Source organism: Spermophilus citellus (assembly GCF_964194105.1).
Source record: "Spermophilus citellus genome assembly, chromosome: 6".
Classification (NCBI taxonomy): Eukaryota; Metazoa; Chordata; class Mammalia; order Rodentia; family Sciuridae; genus Spermophilus; species Spermophilus citellus.
The window spans coordinates 34806322-34820892 of record NC_138187.1 but is presented as its reverse complement, the minus strand read 5'-3'; the positions used below and the strand labels follow the sequence as shown (position 1 = coordinate 34820892).

General features: G+C 44.1%; 1 protein-coding gene across 1 annotated transcript in view; it reads left to right on the top strand.

The window, feature by feature from the left end:
• Positions 1-14571, top strand: part of LOC308650964 (guanine nucleotide-binding protein subunit alpha-12) — a 102469-nt gene that overhangs the window by 35619 nt on the left and 52279 nt on the right. Inside the window, exon 2 of the mRNA XM_081297562.1 lies at positions 12371-12586. Within this exon, the coding sequence (XP_081153688.1) occupies positions 12371-12586 (216 nt within the window). The remainder of the gene's footprint in view (positions 1-12370; positions 12587-14571) is intronic.

The window sequence follows — 14571 nt, the reverse complement described above, 5'->3', positions numbered from 1 at the left end:
GTGGACCAGGAGAAGGGGCACGTGGTCCCATGCAGAGAGCAGGTTCAAGTAAGCACAGGGAGGGGTTAGCCCTGCCCAATGCTGCACTGAGCTCCTTCTGGGTGTGAAGTCACGTCCTGAACCTGCCAGGGCCTGGCCCAGGGTCTTTGGACTGGGTTTCCTGTAAGCTTGTATTTTCTTTCAAATTCTGGTCTTTTGCTGCTGGAAGATGAAATCCCCTCACTGACTATTCAGGAAACATGTGTTTCTAATGATTCCCTAGAGGCTGAGCTGCTGGCCTGGGTGTTTTGTTGAATTAGAGCTGACCAGGGGCCCCACCTCCACGTCTCTTCTCATTATCTTGCAGCAACTGCTGGATCCAATATAAAATTATTGTCATCTAGAGCTAAGTTGCTCCTAAAGAATATGACATGATGAGTGATAGTAGTATTGCTAATACTAGTGGTATTATTGTGCCCATCTAGGGTTCTGTGGCCTGAATATGTTCTCCTAAAATTCTTATGTTGAAATTCTAACACCCAAGGTGACAATATTAGCAGATATGGGTCCTTTGGGAGGTGATTAGGTAAGAAGGGCAGAGTCCTCATGAATGCCATTAGTGCCTTTCTAGGGGGACCCCAGAGAGCTCATTCACCTCTTCACCATCGTGAGGAAACAGCCAGAAGGCACTGTCTGTGCACCAGGAAGCAGCCCTTAACACTCACCACGTGTGCTTGTGCCTCATTCTGGGACTCCCAGCCTCCAAACTGAGAAATTTCTGTTTATCACTTCCCAGTCTGTAGTACTTTGCTCTAGCAGCCCAAATGCAGTAAGGTATATAGCAAACTCTGAAAAGTTAGATGCTTTGTAAGAGGTCCCACTGCCTCACCGTGACCCCTTTCTAGTATCAAGCCATTTCCCAGTGAGAGTGACTGCCAGCTGAGAGTTGTGGCACTGGAGGGCTGCCCCCGACTCAGCAATGCCTTTAAAGGAGAATCTGAATTTTATTAATCATAAAAGCATCTGTATACTTTGAAAAGAAGTAAAACAGATGTAGGAAATCGCTTCTCTGTAAATACAGTCAGTCACTTCACAGTTTTAATCTACCTGCAACAGCAAATTAAGCTGTCTTCTTTTTGGTTGAGCTTTTCTTTGACATGTAAAGGAGATGTATATAAAAGGAACTTCCAGATCCACTATACGGCTACTTTTTAAAAATCTAGGATGGGCCCATATTGCTAAGCTCATTATTGAGTACTTATGTGGAGGATGCCCCTTAAAGTGACTCATAGTGTTTAGTTTATGTACTATTGATCAGCGTTGGTGCAAGGCAATCTAATTGCTCTAAATATCTCATATAAAAATACCTGCAATTGGGCTGGGGATGTGGCTCAAGCAGTAGTGCACTCGCCTGGCATGCATGTGGCCCGGGTTTGATCCTCAGCACCACATACAAACAAAGATGTTGTGTCCGCCGAAAAAACTAAAAAATAAATATTAAAATTTTCTCTCTCTCTCTCTCTCTCTCTCTCTCTGAAAAAAAAAAAATACCTGCAACTCCAGGAATCCCTTAGTGCACCCCATGAAGGAGCAAGGCTGGCTTGCTCTACAGGTGGGGACCCTGGGAGCCCTTGCTCTTCTCCCCACACTGGGCATCGGCTGTGTGCCAGCCCCAGAATGCAGGAAGCAGCAAAAAAAAAGAAAAAAAAATCTGCCTCTATGGGGCTGACCGTCCAGTGAGGGAAGAAATAATAAACAAGACAGAGTGACTTGTGACGGGCGTTAGCTAAAGAGAAACAAAAAGTAGGAAAGGTGTGTGGGAAGGCGGGCATAGCATGTGTGTGGATGTGATTTCACACTCCATGCAGGAAGAACCTTGCTCAAAAGCCACTCTTTGTTCAGGTGACAACAGGAGGGATACTGAGGAAGTGAGCCCTATGGAGATCTGAGCTTGAGAATTTCAGTTGTCAGAAACCAGATATATAAAGGCCCTGAGGCAGAGACTCGAGGCTGGGGAGGCTAGAGTAAAGCAAATCACAGTGCTGAGGAGGAGGAAGAGAACTCAGAGGTACCAGACCAGGTCCTGTGGACCTTCTGGGCCTTTGTGAGGCCCTGGGCTTTTGCTCTGATATGATGCAGACCTTTGAGGTTATGAACTGATTCGGTGTAGCAGGCCGACCTGGCTGCGGGCTTTCAGAACAGACGGACAGGGGCAAGTGTAGACATGAGGAGACCAGTTGGAAGACTTGGTGGTAACACAGGTGAGAGAAGATGGTGGCCAGGCCAAAGCAATAGTCTGGGAGTGGCAAGAAGTGGTCAGGGGCCAGCGATTGCTACAGGTGCATGCCAGATGGGTGGGATGTGCCACTCCCAGCTACAGGCCATTACTGCGCTCCCACAGTACAGGCCTGCAGGAGCATGGGCCTCCTCTGTCCAAGACAGGCCCTCTTGACCCCCTGACTCTAGTCCTGCAGGGTGGCTAATTCAGATGCCTGAGCACCCTCCCCCTGCCGCCGATGGCCAGTCTGCAGGGGAGGCACAGGCCACAGGGGCACAGTAGGTGTCTCAGTCACTGCTCTTGGTGATCTGCAGAGGGTTCTGATGTAGTTTTTCCAAAGACACAATGGTGACAGGGTCCTGGACTCCTGGGTCGAGCTCAGCCAAAGCCAGGATTAGCTGCCCAACAGGACTGCTGTGTACACTGCTGGAAACCACCGTGCACGACGGCCTCTCTGCCTAAAGGAGAGCCAGGGCTGAGCCAGAAGAAAATATATTAGCAGATTCCTGTATCAGACACTGAACACTGCAGAGCCCAACGCTGCTGTTCTGTAAACACGTGCTCGTGAAGTCTCATTCAGGACGCTTGTTTTCAGCGTCCAGTCCATGGAGGGCAGAAGCCTGAAGGACAGGGTTGTTGCATGGCAACCTGAGACCTAAAAGGAAGGAAGCAACTGAGTAAAAAGAGCCTTTTTAAGTGCTTTACCTCATAATCCGCCCAAGCCCCCACCCGGCAGAGGAGCACTCTTCCCAGGAGTTCTTTCTAATGAGCAGAGTAGCCATCCTCTCTCCCGGGTCTGTTTATGCCTCAGACTTACCACTTAATTTGAAATGCTGCAGTGTGACAGTTGGGAATGCATCTGCCTGATGCTGATACTTAAATTTATTGACATGCCCAAGTACATTTCTGACACTATTTATGTTCCCATTGAGTTTATTTTCTGCAGTAGTAGTTTTATCTTCTTTACGCTTCTCTCCAGTTGGTTTTATCATCAACCCAACACCCCACCAGATAATTTTTTGCTGTTTTTTTGTTTTTTTTTTCTTGCAGTGCTGGGGATGGAACCCAGGGCCTTGTACATGCTAGGCAAGTACTCTGCCATCAAGTCTCCCTCGGTCCCCTCCAGATGGTTTTAGGGGCAAGGAAGGAGTATAATGAGCAGGCTGGTTTGTTATTCTGGCTAATCCTTGCCTCTTACACTTTACTTGAAAGCTTCATTATTTCAAAGGGATTTCTGTTCATATAGACAATAATTAAGGTTAACTCTTCAATCAAATTCAAGACTCTCCTGATTTTAAAACCTCTAGAAACTCAGGTTAAGTGTTTTAAATTTGTTCTTTATGCTGTGGCATTAAAAGTTTTTTTGGAAGAGTTGGCTGAATCAGATTCTCTAATTGGAAATCTAAGATGCATGTGAAATTTAGGTATTTTGGCTACCAAGTAGTTACTTTGTTATTTTATCTATTATCTATTTTATTGTTTAATAATGGCTATTTTACTGTAAATAGGAAGGAGATAAAAATTAATATATAGAATATAAAAGCTTATTTGAAGTATACAAGCCAAATATCTATCAATTTTCCTTTTTTTTTCTCCTACTGTGGACTGTTGGGATGTATTTGCTAAATTTTTTTCATTTTAGGTCAATTAGCATGCTCTTTCTCTGGGCTTCCATCTGAGGATATGCCTGCCTAGATGTTGCTGGAGAACAAGTTTAGTAAAGCAAATAAATCAATTCAAAACACAAATTGGTGAAGTTAAAGGAAAACAAGATGATAAAAAAAAAAAAGTGTAAATGTGTAAATTGGGACAACCTTTCCAGAGAGCAGTTTAGTACTAGTTATCAAAAGTCTCAAAACTGTATGGGTTTTGACCTTGACCTCTGTAATGCAGCTTCTACCAACTCACCACAAGAAAATAGTCAGATATGTACAGGAGGCTTTGCGTGGTCCACACATTGGAAATGCCTCCCACATTAATGAGGGATTGGTGTAACTCTAGCATATCCCATGTGTTGACCTACTGTGCATCAATTCCAATCCTGAAAAGATGGAAGTAATTAATGGCTTGGGAAAGTGATTGTGATATATTGCTAGAAATGTTCTTCTAGAGCTATAAAATGTATACATTGGGCTGGGGTCATGGCTCAGTGGTAGAGCACGTGCCTAGCACATGGGAGGTTCTGGGTTCAATTTTCAGCATTGCATAAAAAAAAAATAAAGATATTTTTAAAAGATGCATATCTATACACTCTTTACAAAAGAAAGTATATACTCACAAAGAGGATTTCTAGGAAGAATGAGACAGTTAACATTCCAACATGTTAATAAATGTTATTTCTAGGTAGTGATGGTTTTGATGATTTAATTTTTTATGCATTTCTCTATTTCCTATGTTTTCTACACTAAAAATGTATTTTTATGTGTGTAATCAGAAAGAGATTCCATTTTTAGAAATGTTACCATACAGCAATGCGGTTCAATAGCAATATAATGTAAGCCACAAATGTGAGCCACATGTGAACTTTAAATTTCCTAGTAGCCTTTAAGAAAAACAAAAAGAAACAGAAAAAATCAATTTTAATATTATATTTTATTTAACCCAGTATATTCAAATTATTATCACTGCAACAGGTAATCATATTAACAAAAAGATGTTTTGTTTACTTTTCATAGTGAATTTGAAATCCATTATGTATTTACAGTAATCTCAATTCACACTGGCCACATTTCCACCTCTTGGTGGCCACTTGTGGATATGATGGAGCAGTCAAGGGATATTCTAAAGTGCTGCTGGGACAGAGAAGTTCTACTCTCTGGAAATTAGACAGAAGTAGAATCTGAACTCAAAGAATTTATTGACTGAGCCAGGCTTACAGCATATCCCATACCTCTAGATTTTAATTACTGTTTTGTGAAAACATTCTGCAGATTTAAAGGTCAACTCAGATCTGGTCTAGTCTCAGCGCCTGCTGTTGGCTGTGTGAAAGCAGCAGTATGTGCTACCTCTGCCTCTTGCTTCTCTCTCCTCTCATTCCCCAGGCATACCCACTCACAGTATAGATGTGGCTTTAAAAATCCTAGCTTCAGACTAGATCATGCTTTGTAGCTGTGGATGTGCGGCTTTGCACTTGTTTTCTCATCTATAAGGAACATTCACCTCATGGAGTTATAAAGATTAAACCAGCTAACAGATGTGGCATAGTACCATTAACAGGGCAAGCACCAAGCATGTGAATGGTGTGCATTTTTATAGCTTCTGTGAACCAGCCCTTTGTTTGTTAGACTAGCATGCAGTTTATGCAAACCCGCATTTGCTTGTGCACTTGACATCTCCATCAGTACTTAAAGGCTCTGTGGGAAGGCTTTGCAGGTACTTTTGTGACCTCTGCACCTACATTTACTCTTATATGCCTAGGGCTGAGTGTGATGAGGTTTGACTAAGTCAGGAGACTGTCTTTCTAAGTGGATGTTAACTGTGTATCCTTTTCAGCATCTTAAGTGGAAGAAAGTATGTGATAGCTCCATGGGCCACACCTCACCTTGCAATCCAAGATGGCGCTGAGTAATGGGACATGGCTGGATTTCATCAAAACCAGCCTAGTTGTCAGACACAGTGGCACACACCTGTAATCCCAGCACTCAGGAGGCTGAGTCAGGAGGATCCTAAGTTTGAATCCAGCTTCAGTAACTTAGTGAGGACCTACATCAAAATTTAAAAATAAATAAATAAAAGGGTGAAGTGCCCCTGGTTTAATCCCTGGTATCAAAAAAAAAAAAAAAAAAAAGGGGGGGGGGCCTAGTGATGCTACCCCCAAAGGACCAAGGTTTCACAATTTCTCATACCTCACATTGTTCCTTTCCACTCTCTTGTCAGTGCCTCACAAAACCCAACTTGCTACAGTTGTACTCTGATTCTTGGCCAGTCTGCTAGATTTGAAGGAGTGAGACATAGGAAAGGGCCTCGTAGCAGGCTTATCTACAAGAGTCTGGCCCCATGACTCTCAGCCCACTACCCACAGGGGGAGAAAGGGTCATGGTTGGGACCCAGCGTGTGTGTGTTTGTGTGTGTGTGTGTGTGTGTGTGTGTGTGTGTGCGCGCGCACATGAACATGCAGATGTGTGTACATGTCCATCCAGATTTAGCTCTCCTTATATAGGATATCTATTTTAACTAAAACAAAAATTCTATGCAATACTTACCTTTGCAATGTATAGTTTATTTAGATGTTTGCCCTTATATTTCATTTTTTTTAAATGCCTACTAGACTATTTCACAGTGGGCATTCTGGCTTGAATTTGAAAACACCGAATTAGCACATTAAACTAGATACCTGTATTTGCAGGCTTCTTTCCCTCTTGGAATGATCTTTAGCATTTTTTTTTCCTCACGTTTCTCTAATATTTTATATTCTTAACCAAAAGGCTTCATTTCCTTCTTGTACCAGCATTCATCCGAATAACATTTAGTGAAATATTTAAAAAGGGTCCAAGGGTTATAGCCTGACACCTGAAAGAACAGGAGGGAAAAAACTTGGCTTATGTATGGCTCCCGGACGTGATTTCAGAAGTCCCCTGAATGCCACCCTGGATTTCTGAAACAGCAAGACTTCTTCCACTTTCCAGTTTGGGAGCTCTGAGGAAATCTGAACTGATGCTGAATTCCTTTTTTCCTTTTTCCTTCTGGCTTTCAGGAAAACTTGTGCTAGTGATCTGAAAAAAAAATTTAAGGATGACTGTAGCTTCTCGTGGGCACATCCTGAACCCATAGTTTTCCCATCGTTTCATTTATTTCCTGAAAATCATACTGAGATTTCTGACTGCCCTGTGAAATTCAGCTTGTCAGTAACTGACCCAGGTGTCCCTGCTCCCAAGCTACCTTTCTGGGGACTGGTAGTGGCTGCCTGGTGACTGTGGCCTGCACAGACTGTGCTGGGCTGCTGTTCTCTTAGCTCTGTGTGGGTTGATAGGTGGGACACGTAGTGTCACCTGGTGCTGCCCTGCCTTGGTGTGTCTTGTAGCCCCACCTACCACATGGGTCTGGAGGCAGCCCTCCAACCTCCAACCTTGCCCTTTTTCAAAACCTGTTTTTCCCCCATTTCCTACAGAAGTTCCAGATTTCTTAGCTCACCCCAGTTTGTCTTTAAACTTCTTTCACCAGGGTGGGACTTTTCTGGCTGTCCTCCATCTTGCTCTGACCTTCGCTTGCAGCATTTATCTCAGGACTCTGCATCTGATGGCCTGTGGCTCATCTGCTGTCTCTGTCCTGCTGCCAAGGTGTTTTGAAAGTGCTCCATGTAGAAGCCACCTGGCACTTTGCTTTGCCCAAGGAGAGCCCTTGAGCTTTAGTTGGTAGCACTCTGTGGGTGGCTTTCCTGGCAAAGCAGTATGCATTTGTCCCAGAAAGCAGCCTTGGAGAGCCAGGGTAGGTGCAGGCAGGGGTGGCCAGCTTGGCTGCAGCCAGCTTCCCACTGGAAGCTGATAGAAACTTTGGGGCCAGGCTCCTCGCCTCCAGCTTTCCTTTCTCACTCTCTCTGACCTTTGAATAGAAGGTACCCTGCACTTCAGTTCCAGAGAGAAACCGAGAGGAGTGTCTGTCTTTGTTGAATTCATTAATTTAAAGAAATGTATCCTGTTTACATTTCTGGCAGCCTTTCTTTGAGTTGGATGGTGGCCAAAGGCAAACAAGCCAGCCTGGTGGAGTTAAAGCATGGAGCTCTCCAAGTACGCAGGCCTCGTCCAAGTGCATGCTCAAAACCGGAAAATGGCCTCAATGTAACTGTCTTGTCCTATAGAAAAGGCTTGTTCTATTTACTAGCATTTTATATCCGACTTAGCTGTAGTATTTATTGTGGGAAGGTTTTAGTGGGGAGTAGCTACTCTAAAAAGATTTGGCTTGATTAGCAGCTAAACTAACAAAATCTATTTGGAAGTGAAATAATAGGATTTACAATTTTTGGTCCTCTTCCAGTAAAACCAACATCCCCACCACCACCACCACCCATCTACATTCCCCAGCAGTCTGGAATATATGCTCTGACTCGGAAGTTCAAGTTGCTGGATTTATAAGTTGTCTTAAAAATGCTCTTTGAGCTGTTTAAAGTGTTACATTGTATTGAGATGAAGTCATCAAATTGCTTGAGACTTTAACTGTTTGTATTTGCACAACTGAGAAAGTATATGATTATCAAAAAAGTTAGGATTTGGGTAAAACTGTTGATGAAGGCTCTCCTTTGTCGTAAAGGAACTTAAGTCTGTTGTCTTCTGGCCTGTTTGGTTTTTGGTTTTTGTTTGTTTGTTTTCTATTTTCCGTTAGGTATATGTGAGTTTTAGGATTTTCTTGGCTTTTGTCTTTCAGGAAATTGTTTTTTTTATTGGAAAAGACCAGGCTAGATCTTTTTTTTTAATCATAGCTTATTCTTATACTAGTATCTGACTGAAGACACTAGCAACTCTTACCAGTCTGCAAGATAAACACAATGTCACCAAAGACCTGAAGCCCCAGAGGTAGTCCACATGTCCCTCTAAGAAGGAGAAAGAGTGGACTTGGAACTTGAGCAGATGTCCCAAAGCAGAAAACTTCCCTAGAAGTCTGTTTGGGAATTTCAGAATAAAGTTGGCAGGGAGCAGTTTTTGACTTGAATAATTTAAGTGGGCCAAAGAGAGCCATCTTTTCTCCTGATGCCTTTCCTGCAAACGAAGTGAAAAAGATACAGAAAGTAGACTCCAGTTAACTGTTGTAATTCAAAGTTCATCATTAATTTTGCCAACTGCCATGATTTTTTATAAAGTAAGGAGTCTGTTCTTCGTGGCTAGGTGCAGCTGGTTGGAGTAACTGTGGCTTACTCAGGTGGCATCCAGCAGGCTATTGTCAGGTATCTACTATGTGTGTGTAGCCAAACCGAGGTCAGCCCCAGATTTCATCTCTGACATATAGAAATGATACTCCCCAGGGGTTGTAGATTTCACTGGGAGGGAGGTCACACTCCTTATGAAGCTAAACAGTTGTATAAAAATAGCACCTGAAAGGGTACCTTAAGGGTCAGACAGTGTGCATATTGAGGTGCATTGGCAGGGCTGGTTTCCTGACTCGGGGACAGGCAAAGGCTGAAATCCTGTCTAGGATTTGCCAGTTTGGGGACTGCATCCACCAGGACAAGAGGGGTCCTTTCTCTGACTTGGACAAAGGCTTCAAGACCCTTTGCTCAAATCTCATCAGAGAGATCAGTGCTGCCTTCTGCATGTGCAGGTAACTTTTGCTGTGCATGATGTGGAAAATTGGAATCATCTTTGTTTTCTTGAGTTCTCGGACCTGTGAATATATTGCTCTTTGGGGAAGGCTGAAGATCACGGTGTAGTCAGAGAAAGAGGTGAGATGGGAGCATTCCAGAGGCAGCAATGTGGAGAGTGAGGAACAGGAAAGAGGAAAGTGGAGGACTTGGCTCAGTTCCCCCAGGATGGGTTCTGACCCACTGTTGCCCTCAGTATAGGAACCAACCCTTCAGAAAGCTTGGCTAGAGACCCAGCTCCGATTAGGAGTTTTCTGAGCCTTACCTTTTCCTACTACCTCTTTTCCCTTGGCCTCTAGTAACCTTCCCTTTCCATACCACATAGTCAGGGCATACATTACTGTGACTGCTATTTAGCTTTTTAAAAACTTTATTTTGAAATAATTATAGGTTCATAGGAAGTTGCAAAGATGGTATAGGGAGGTATCATCCAGTTTCCCCCATAGTTATGACATACATAATTACAGTACAATATCAAAGCCAGGAAACTGACACCAGTACAGTGTGGGAGGGGCTCTGTGCCATTTTATCACCTGCATAGATTGGTGTGACCAACAGTCAAGACCACAGAGATCTCTTTAGTCATCCCCCTCCCTTCCCATCACTAACATTAACTCCTGGCCCCATTTCTCCATTGTCCATTTCTATAATATTGTCACTTTGAGATAATATTACATAAAGAGAATCACATAGTTGTGACATTTTGAGATTGACTTTTCTCTTTTGACATCATGTGCTGTAGTTCCCTCCAGGTTGTTGCGAGTCGATAATTCTTTTTTATTACTAAGTGGTATTCCGTGCTATGAATGTATTGTTGTTCCCAGTTTGGGACTCATGGTAATGAGGCTATTGTGGACATTCCTGCGCATGCCTTTGTGTGGACCTCATTTCTCCAGCACAAAACTTAGGACTGAGGTTGCGGCACTGTGTCATAACCATGTGCTTAGTTTTCAAAGAAACTGTCGACTCCTGTCCACGATCTGTGCTGGTTGTGTTCCCATTTCTCCGCGTCCTCACTGCCACTTGGTGGTGTCACTGCTGTTCCTTCCCGCTGTTTCCCAGCGTGTGGAGGTGGCTCCTGGAGGTCCGGCCCTCTCTGCTTTTCCCTGGCATCTCGCAAGCATGAACCTCTTCACCTGCTGATTTCTCATCTGCTTGCACTACCTGCAGAAATATCTCTAAGTGTCCTGTGCCTGTTTTCTAGCTGAATTTTTAAAATTTATTTTGCTTTCTAAGCACCAGTTTTCTTTGTGTTTTTTCATTCCATGTGTTTTATTGTACCGTATAATTGTACATAATGATGGGATTTGTAGTTACATATTCATACATGCACACAATTTAACAATATAATTTGGCCAGTGTCACTCCCCAACACTCTCCTCTCCCTCCCCACCTTCCACCTCAAGTCCTGTTCCTCTACTGATCTCCCTTTGATTTTCATTATATCCCTGATCCCACCCCATACCTTTCCCCCCCTTTTTTTTTCTCTGTAGCTTCCATATATGAGAGAAAACTACCCATCCCTTGACCTTCTGAATTTGGCTTATTTCACTTAACATAATGGTCTCCAGTTCCACCAATTTTTCTGCAAATGACATGATTTCATTCTTCTTTATGACTGAATAAAATTCCTGTGTGTGTGTGTGTGTGTGTGTGTGTGTGTGTGTGTGTGTGTATCACGTTTTCTTTATCATTTCATCTGTTGATGGGCTCCTAGGCTGTTCCATAGTTCAGCCATTGAGAATTGTGGTGCTGTAAATATGGATATGCAGGTATCATGAACTTTATGCTTTAGGATAAATACCAAGGAATGGGTCATATGGTGGTTCCATGCCTAGTCTTTTGAGGATCCTCCATACTGATTTCCCGGAGTAGTTGTACTAATTTATAATCCCTCTGACAGTGTAGAAGTGTTCCTTTTTCTCCACTTTCTCTCCAGCATTTATTATTCTTTGTATTCTTGATGGCTGCCATTCTGCCTGGTGTTGACTCTGGGGTCCTCTGGACTGGAGGTCAGAGTCCCACCCAACTGTCACCTGTTTGGTTTCCAGATGGAAAGGCAGATGCTCTGTGCCCTGTGCTACTCTGCAGGGTACCGACCATGTAAGAGAACACTCAGGGGACCTCAGAGAACTCCACCTCCATAGACACCATCTTGCTGGACTCTGATCTGAGAATGATGAAACAATCCAGCTCAGCTGGCAGCCGGGCCGTTTTCCTGAGATGGACGACCCCACAGCCAGAGACCTTCCCTAGTACTGTTTCGTGTAGGCTATTTCTCCATCCCTTTGCCCTGTCTGTGAGGTGAGAAGGGGCAGAAAATGCTCACTTTTGGTTTTTTAACAGTGAAGAAATAAGCAAAAGATGGAAAGCAGTTTCTCAACACCCCAGACAGTGGTGGCATCATCACAAGAACGTGGTCCTAGTTCCTGCCCAGGTGGGGTTAGTCTTTCCCTGCTGCATGGCTGCCAATTGCCAGTGTGTTTTCTCACCCAATTGGGACAAGTGACTGTAATCTTCTGGTTTCTAGGAGCTGCTGGATTTCTGACTATGTCTCCACTTCCTCCCCCACTCAGTGCTTTTCAAATGCATGTAGGAAACAGTGGCCCATTTGGGTGATGGTGTACACACCTGTCTCATAGGGTGTGGTCCCAGGAGTTGAGACATTGGTGCCACAACAGAACAAACCAAAGGCAAATCTGGTTGCAAGTTTCACAGCTTGTGAGTTTTCTGCTTTCTGACAGCCAGCGCCTATACAAAGGTTCTGTATTTTGATGTCGTCTCAGAGCACAATTAAATCCTTTTTCCCTTCTCTTATTTCCTAGGGCTCAAGGGTGCTTGTTGATGCACGGGACAAGCTTGGCATCCCTTGGCAGCACTCTGAAAACGAGAAGCATGGGATGTTCTTGATGGCCTTTGAGAACAAGGCAGGGCTGCCCGTGGAGCCCGCCACCTTCCAGCTCTATGTGCCAGCCCTGAGCGCGCTCTGGAGGGATTCGGGGATCAGGGAGGCTTTCAGCCGCAGGAGTGAGTTCCAGCTGGTGAGTGGCCTCTCACTTGACAAGACCATTTTGACCTTTAGCAGAATTTCCTTATAAATTGTGTGAAAATATAGGCAAGGTGTCTGTTGTTATAAATCCTGGCAGAGGCTAACGGAACGGAGCCACCAAAGGATGCTGCACAGTGCACTCGGGCCAGAGGCATGATTGTACTCAGGTAACGCAAAGGAGTGCCACCCAGGAACTCGGACATCAAGAAGGTGTCCTCTGTAGTAGGAAATCAACGTCCCCTTAATGCGGCTTCCTGGCTGTGATGTGTGGGAGATAGAGATGAGGGTGGGTGTTTCCAGATCAATCTGGGGAGCTGATCTCTGACCCCTTTCAACCTGCTCTCCTCAGATTCATTCCTTCCACTTTACAGGCTGAACGTGTCACAGAGCTTATATATTTTAGTCACTTAGACTGTTTACCATGCAAAACTGTAACCAGAGAACTGGAGATGCTTTGCGTTTTTGCCCTTTGGTTTTTCCTCAACTGCCCTTTAATACTGACAGTATGTAAGGAGAAGCATGGGTTTCCCTTCTAACCAGGTCTGCCCTCTGTGCACCCAGGGTCCATGGTACAGGGTCACCTCCTCATGCCTTCCCCGATCCCTTGTCCCTGGCCTTTCTTCATAGTTTGCTATAATATGATTTAGACAGTGCGGACTTGTGTTCTACTGATTTACAAACTATAAAAGCTATTTCTTAGGACATGCCATTCTGCAAGTTTCCTTTTTACTCCACCTGTTGAAGTTCCCCCACTGTGATCTTTGTCCGTCCACTGTCATGTGAGGATGTTCCACGTGTCATCATGTTTTTAATTGTTTTCTGTGTTTTGCTGTTACAAACTGTTGTGATTGTTGTTGTCTGTTTCCAGATGCTAGTTCAAGGGCTTCTCTAGGATGTATACCTCGGTGTAACTGTCAGATCCTGAGGCACATGCATCTTCACGTAGACAAGATACTGCCAGAGTATTTTCCTGAGTGGCCGGATCAGTTACTGCCTCTGCCAATAGTGGAAGAGGGTTCCAGGTGTTCCACAGACGGGCCAATATTTAGAATTATCAGGCCCCCAATTTTTAATTGTATCTCATTATAGCTTAGTTGAAGTTGCCCTGAGTTTGTTTATACAAACAAAATACATACACATTTTCTCTTCCAGGAAATGCCTATTTGTGTCCTTTGCCCTTTTTTGGGGAGCAGGGGTAGAGGGGTTGAACTCAGGGTCACTTAACCACTAAGCCACATCTCCAGCCCTATTTTGTATTTTATTTAGGGATGGGATCTCACAGAGTTGCTAAACGCCTCAACCATTGCTGAGGCTGGCTTTGAACTCATAATCATCCTGACTCAGCCTCCTAAGCTGCTGAGATTACAGGCATGTGCCACCCTGCCCAGCTCTTTTGCCCATTTTTTTCTGAGTTTTTTAAATTTCCATACTCAGCCAAGAGATTCTGCGGTGCACCAATGACCCTTGCAGTTCAGTCTCTGCATGCTTCACCTCACTTCCTGCAGCACTAGCATCTTATGCGACCACAGTCCACTGCCCGGAACCAGGAAACACATACTGGTACAATGTTTGGACCTTATTTAAATGTCACCTGTTTGTCCTCTGATGTTTCTTGTGTGCCAGAACCAGCTCTGGGATCTCCAGTGTGTTGTCTGTGCCCTTGGTCTCCTTTGATTTGTGACTTGATCTTTACTTGTCTTCTATGACCTAGAGACCTAAATACCACTGGCCAGTTGCTTTGTAGAATGTCTCTGTTGGGTCTGTCTGGTGTTTTCTCATCTTTAGCAAGAACACCATGGTAGTGACATGTGCCCTGCCTAGAGTACTATGTCAGGAGATGTGTGGTGTAGATGTGTCCATTACTGGTTACTTGGTTAAGGCGGTGCCTGCCAGGTTCTGTGTTGCTAGCACATGTCTTGGGGAGGTGTTTGGGACAATGCACATATCCTGTTTCTCATCAAGCTTTTGCCCACTAAT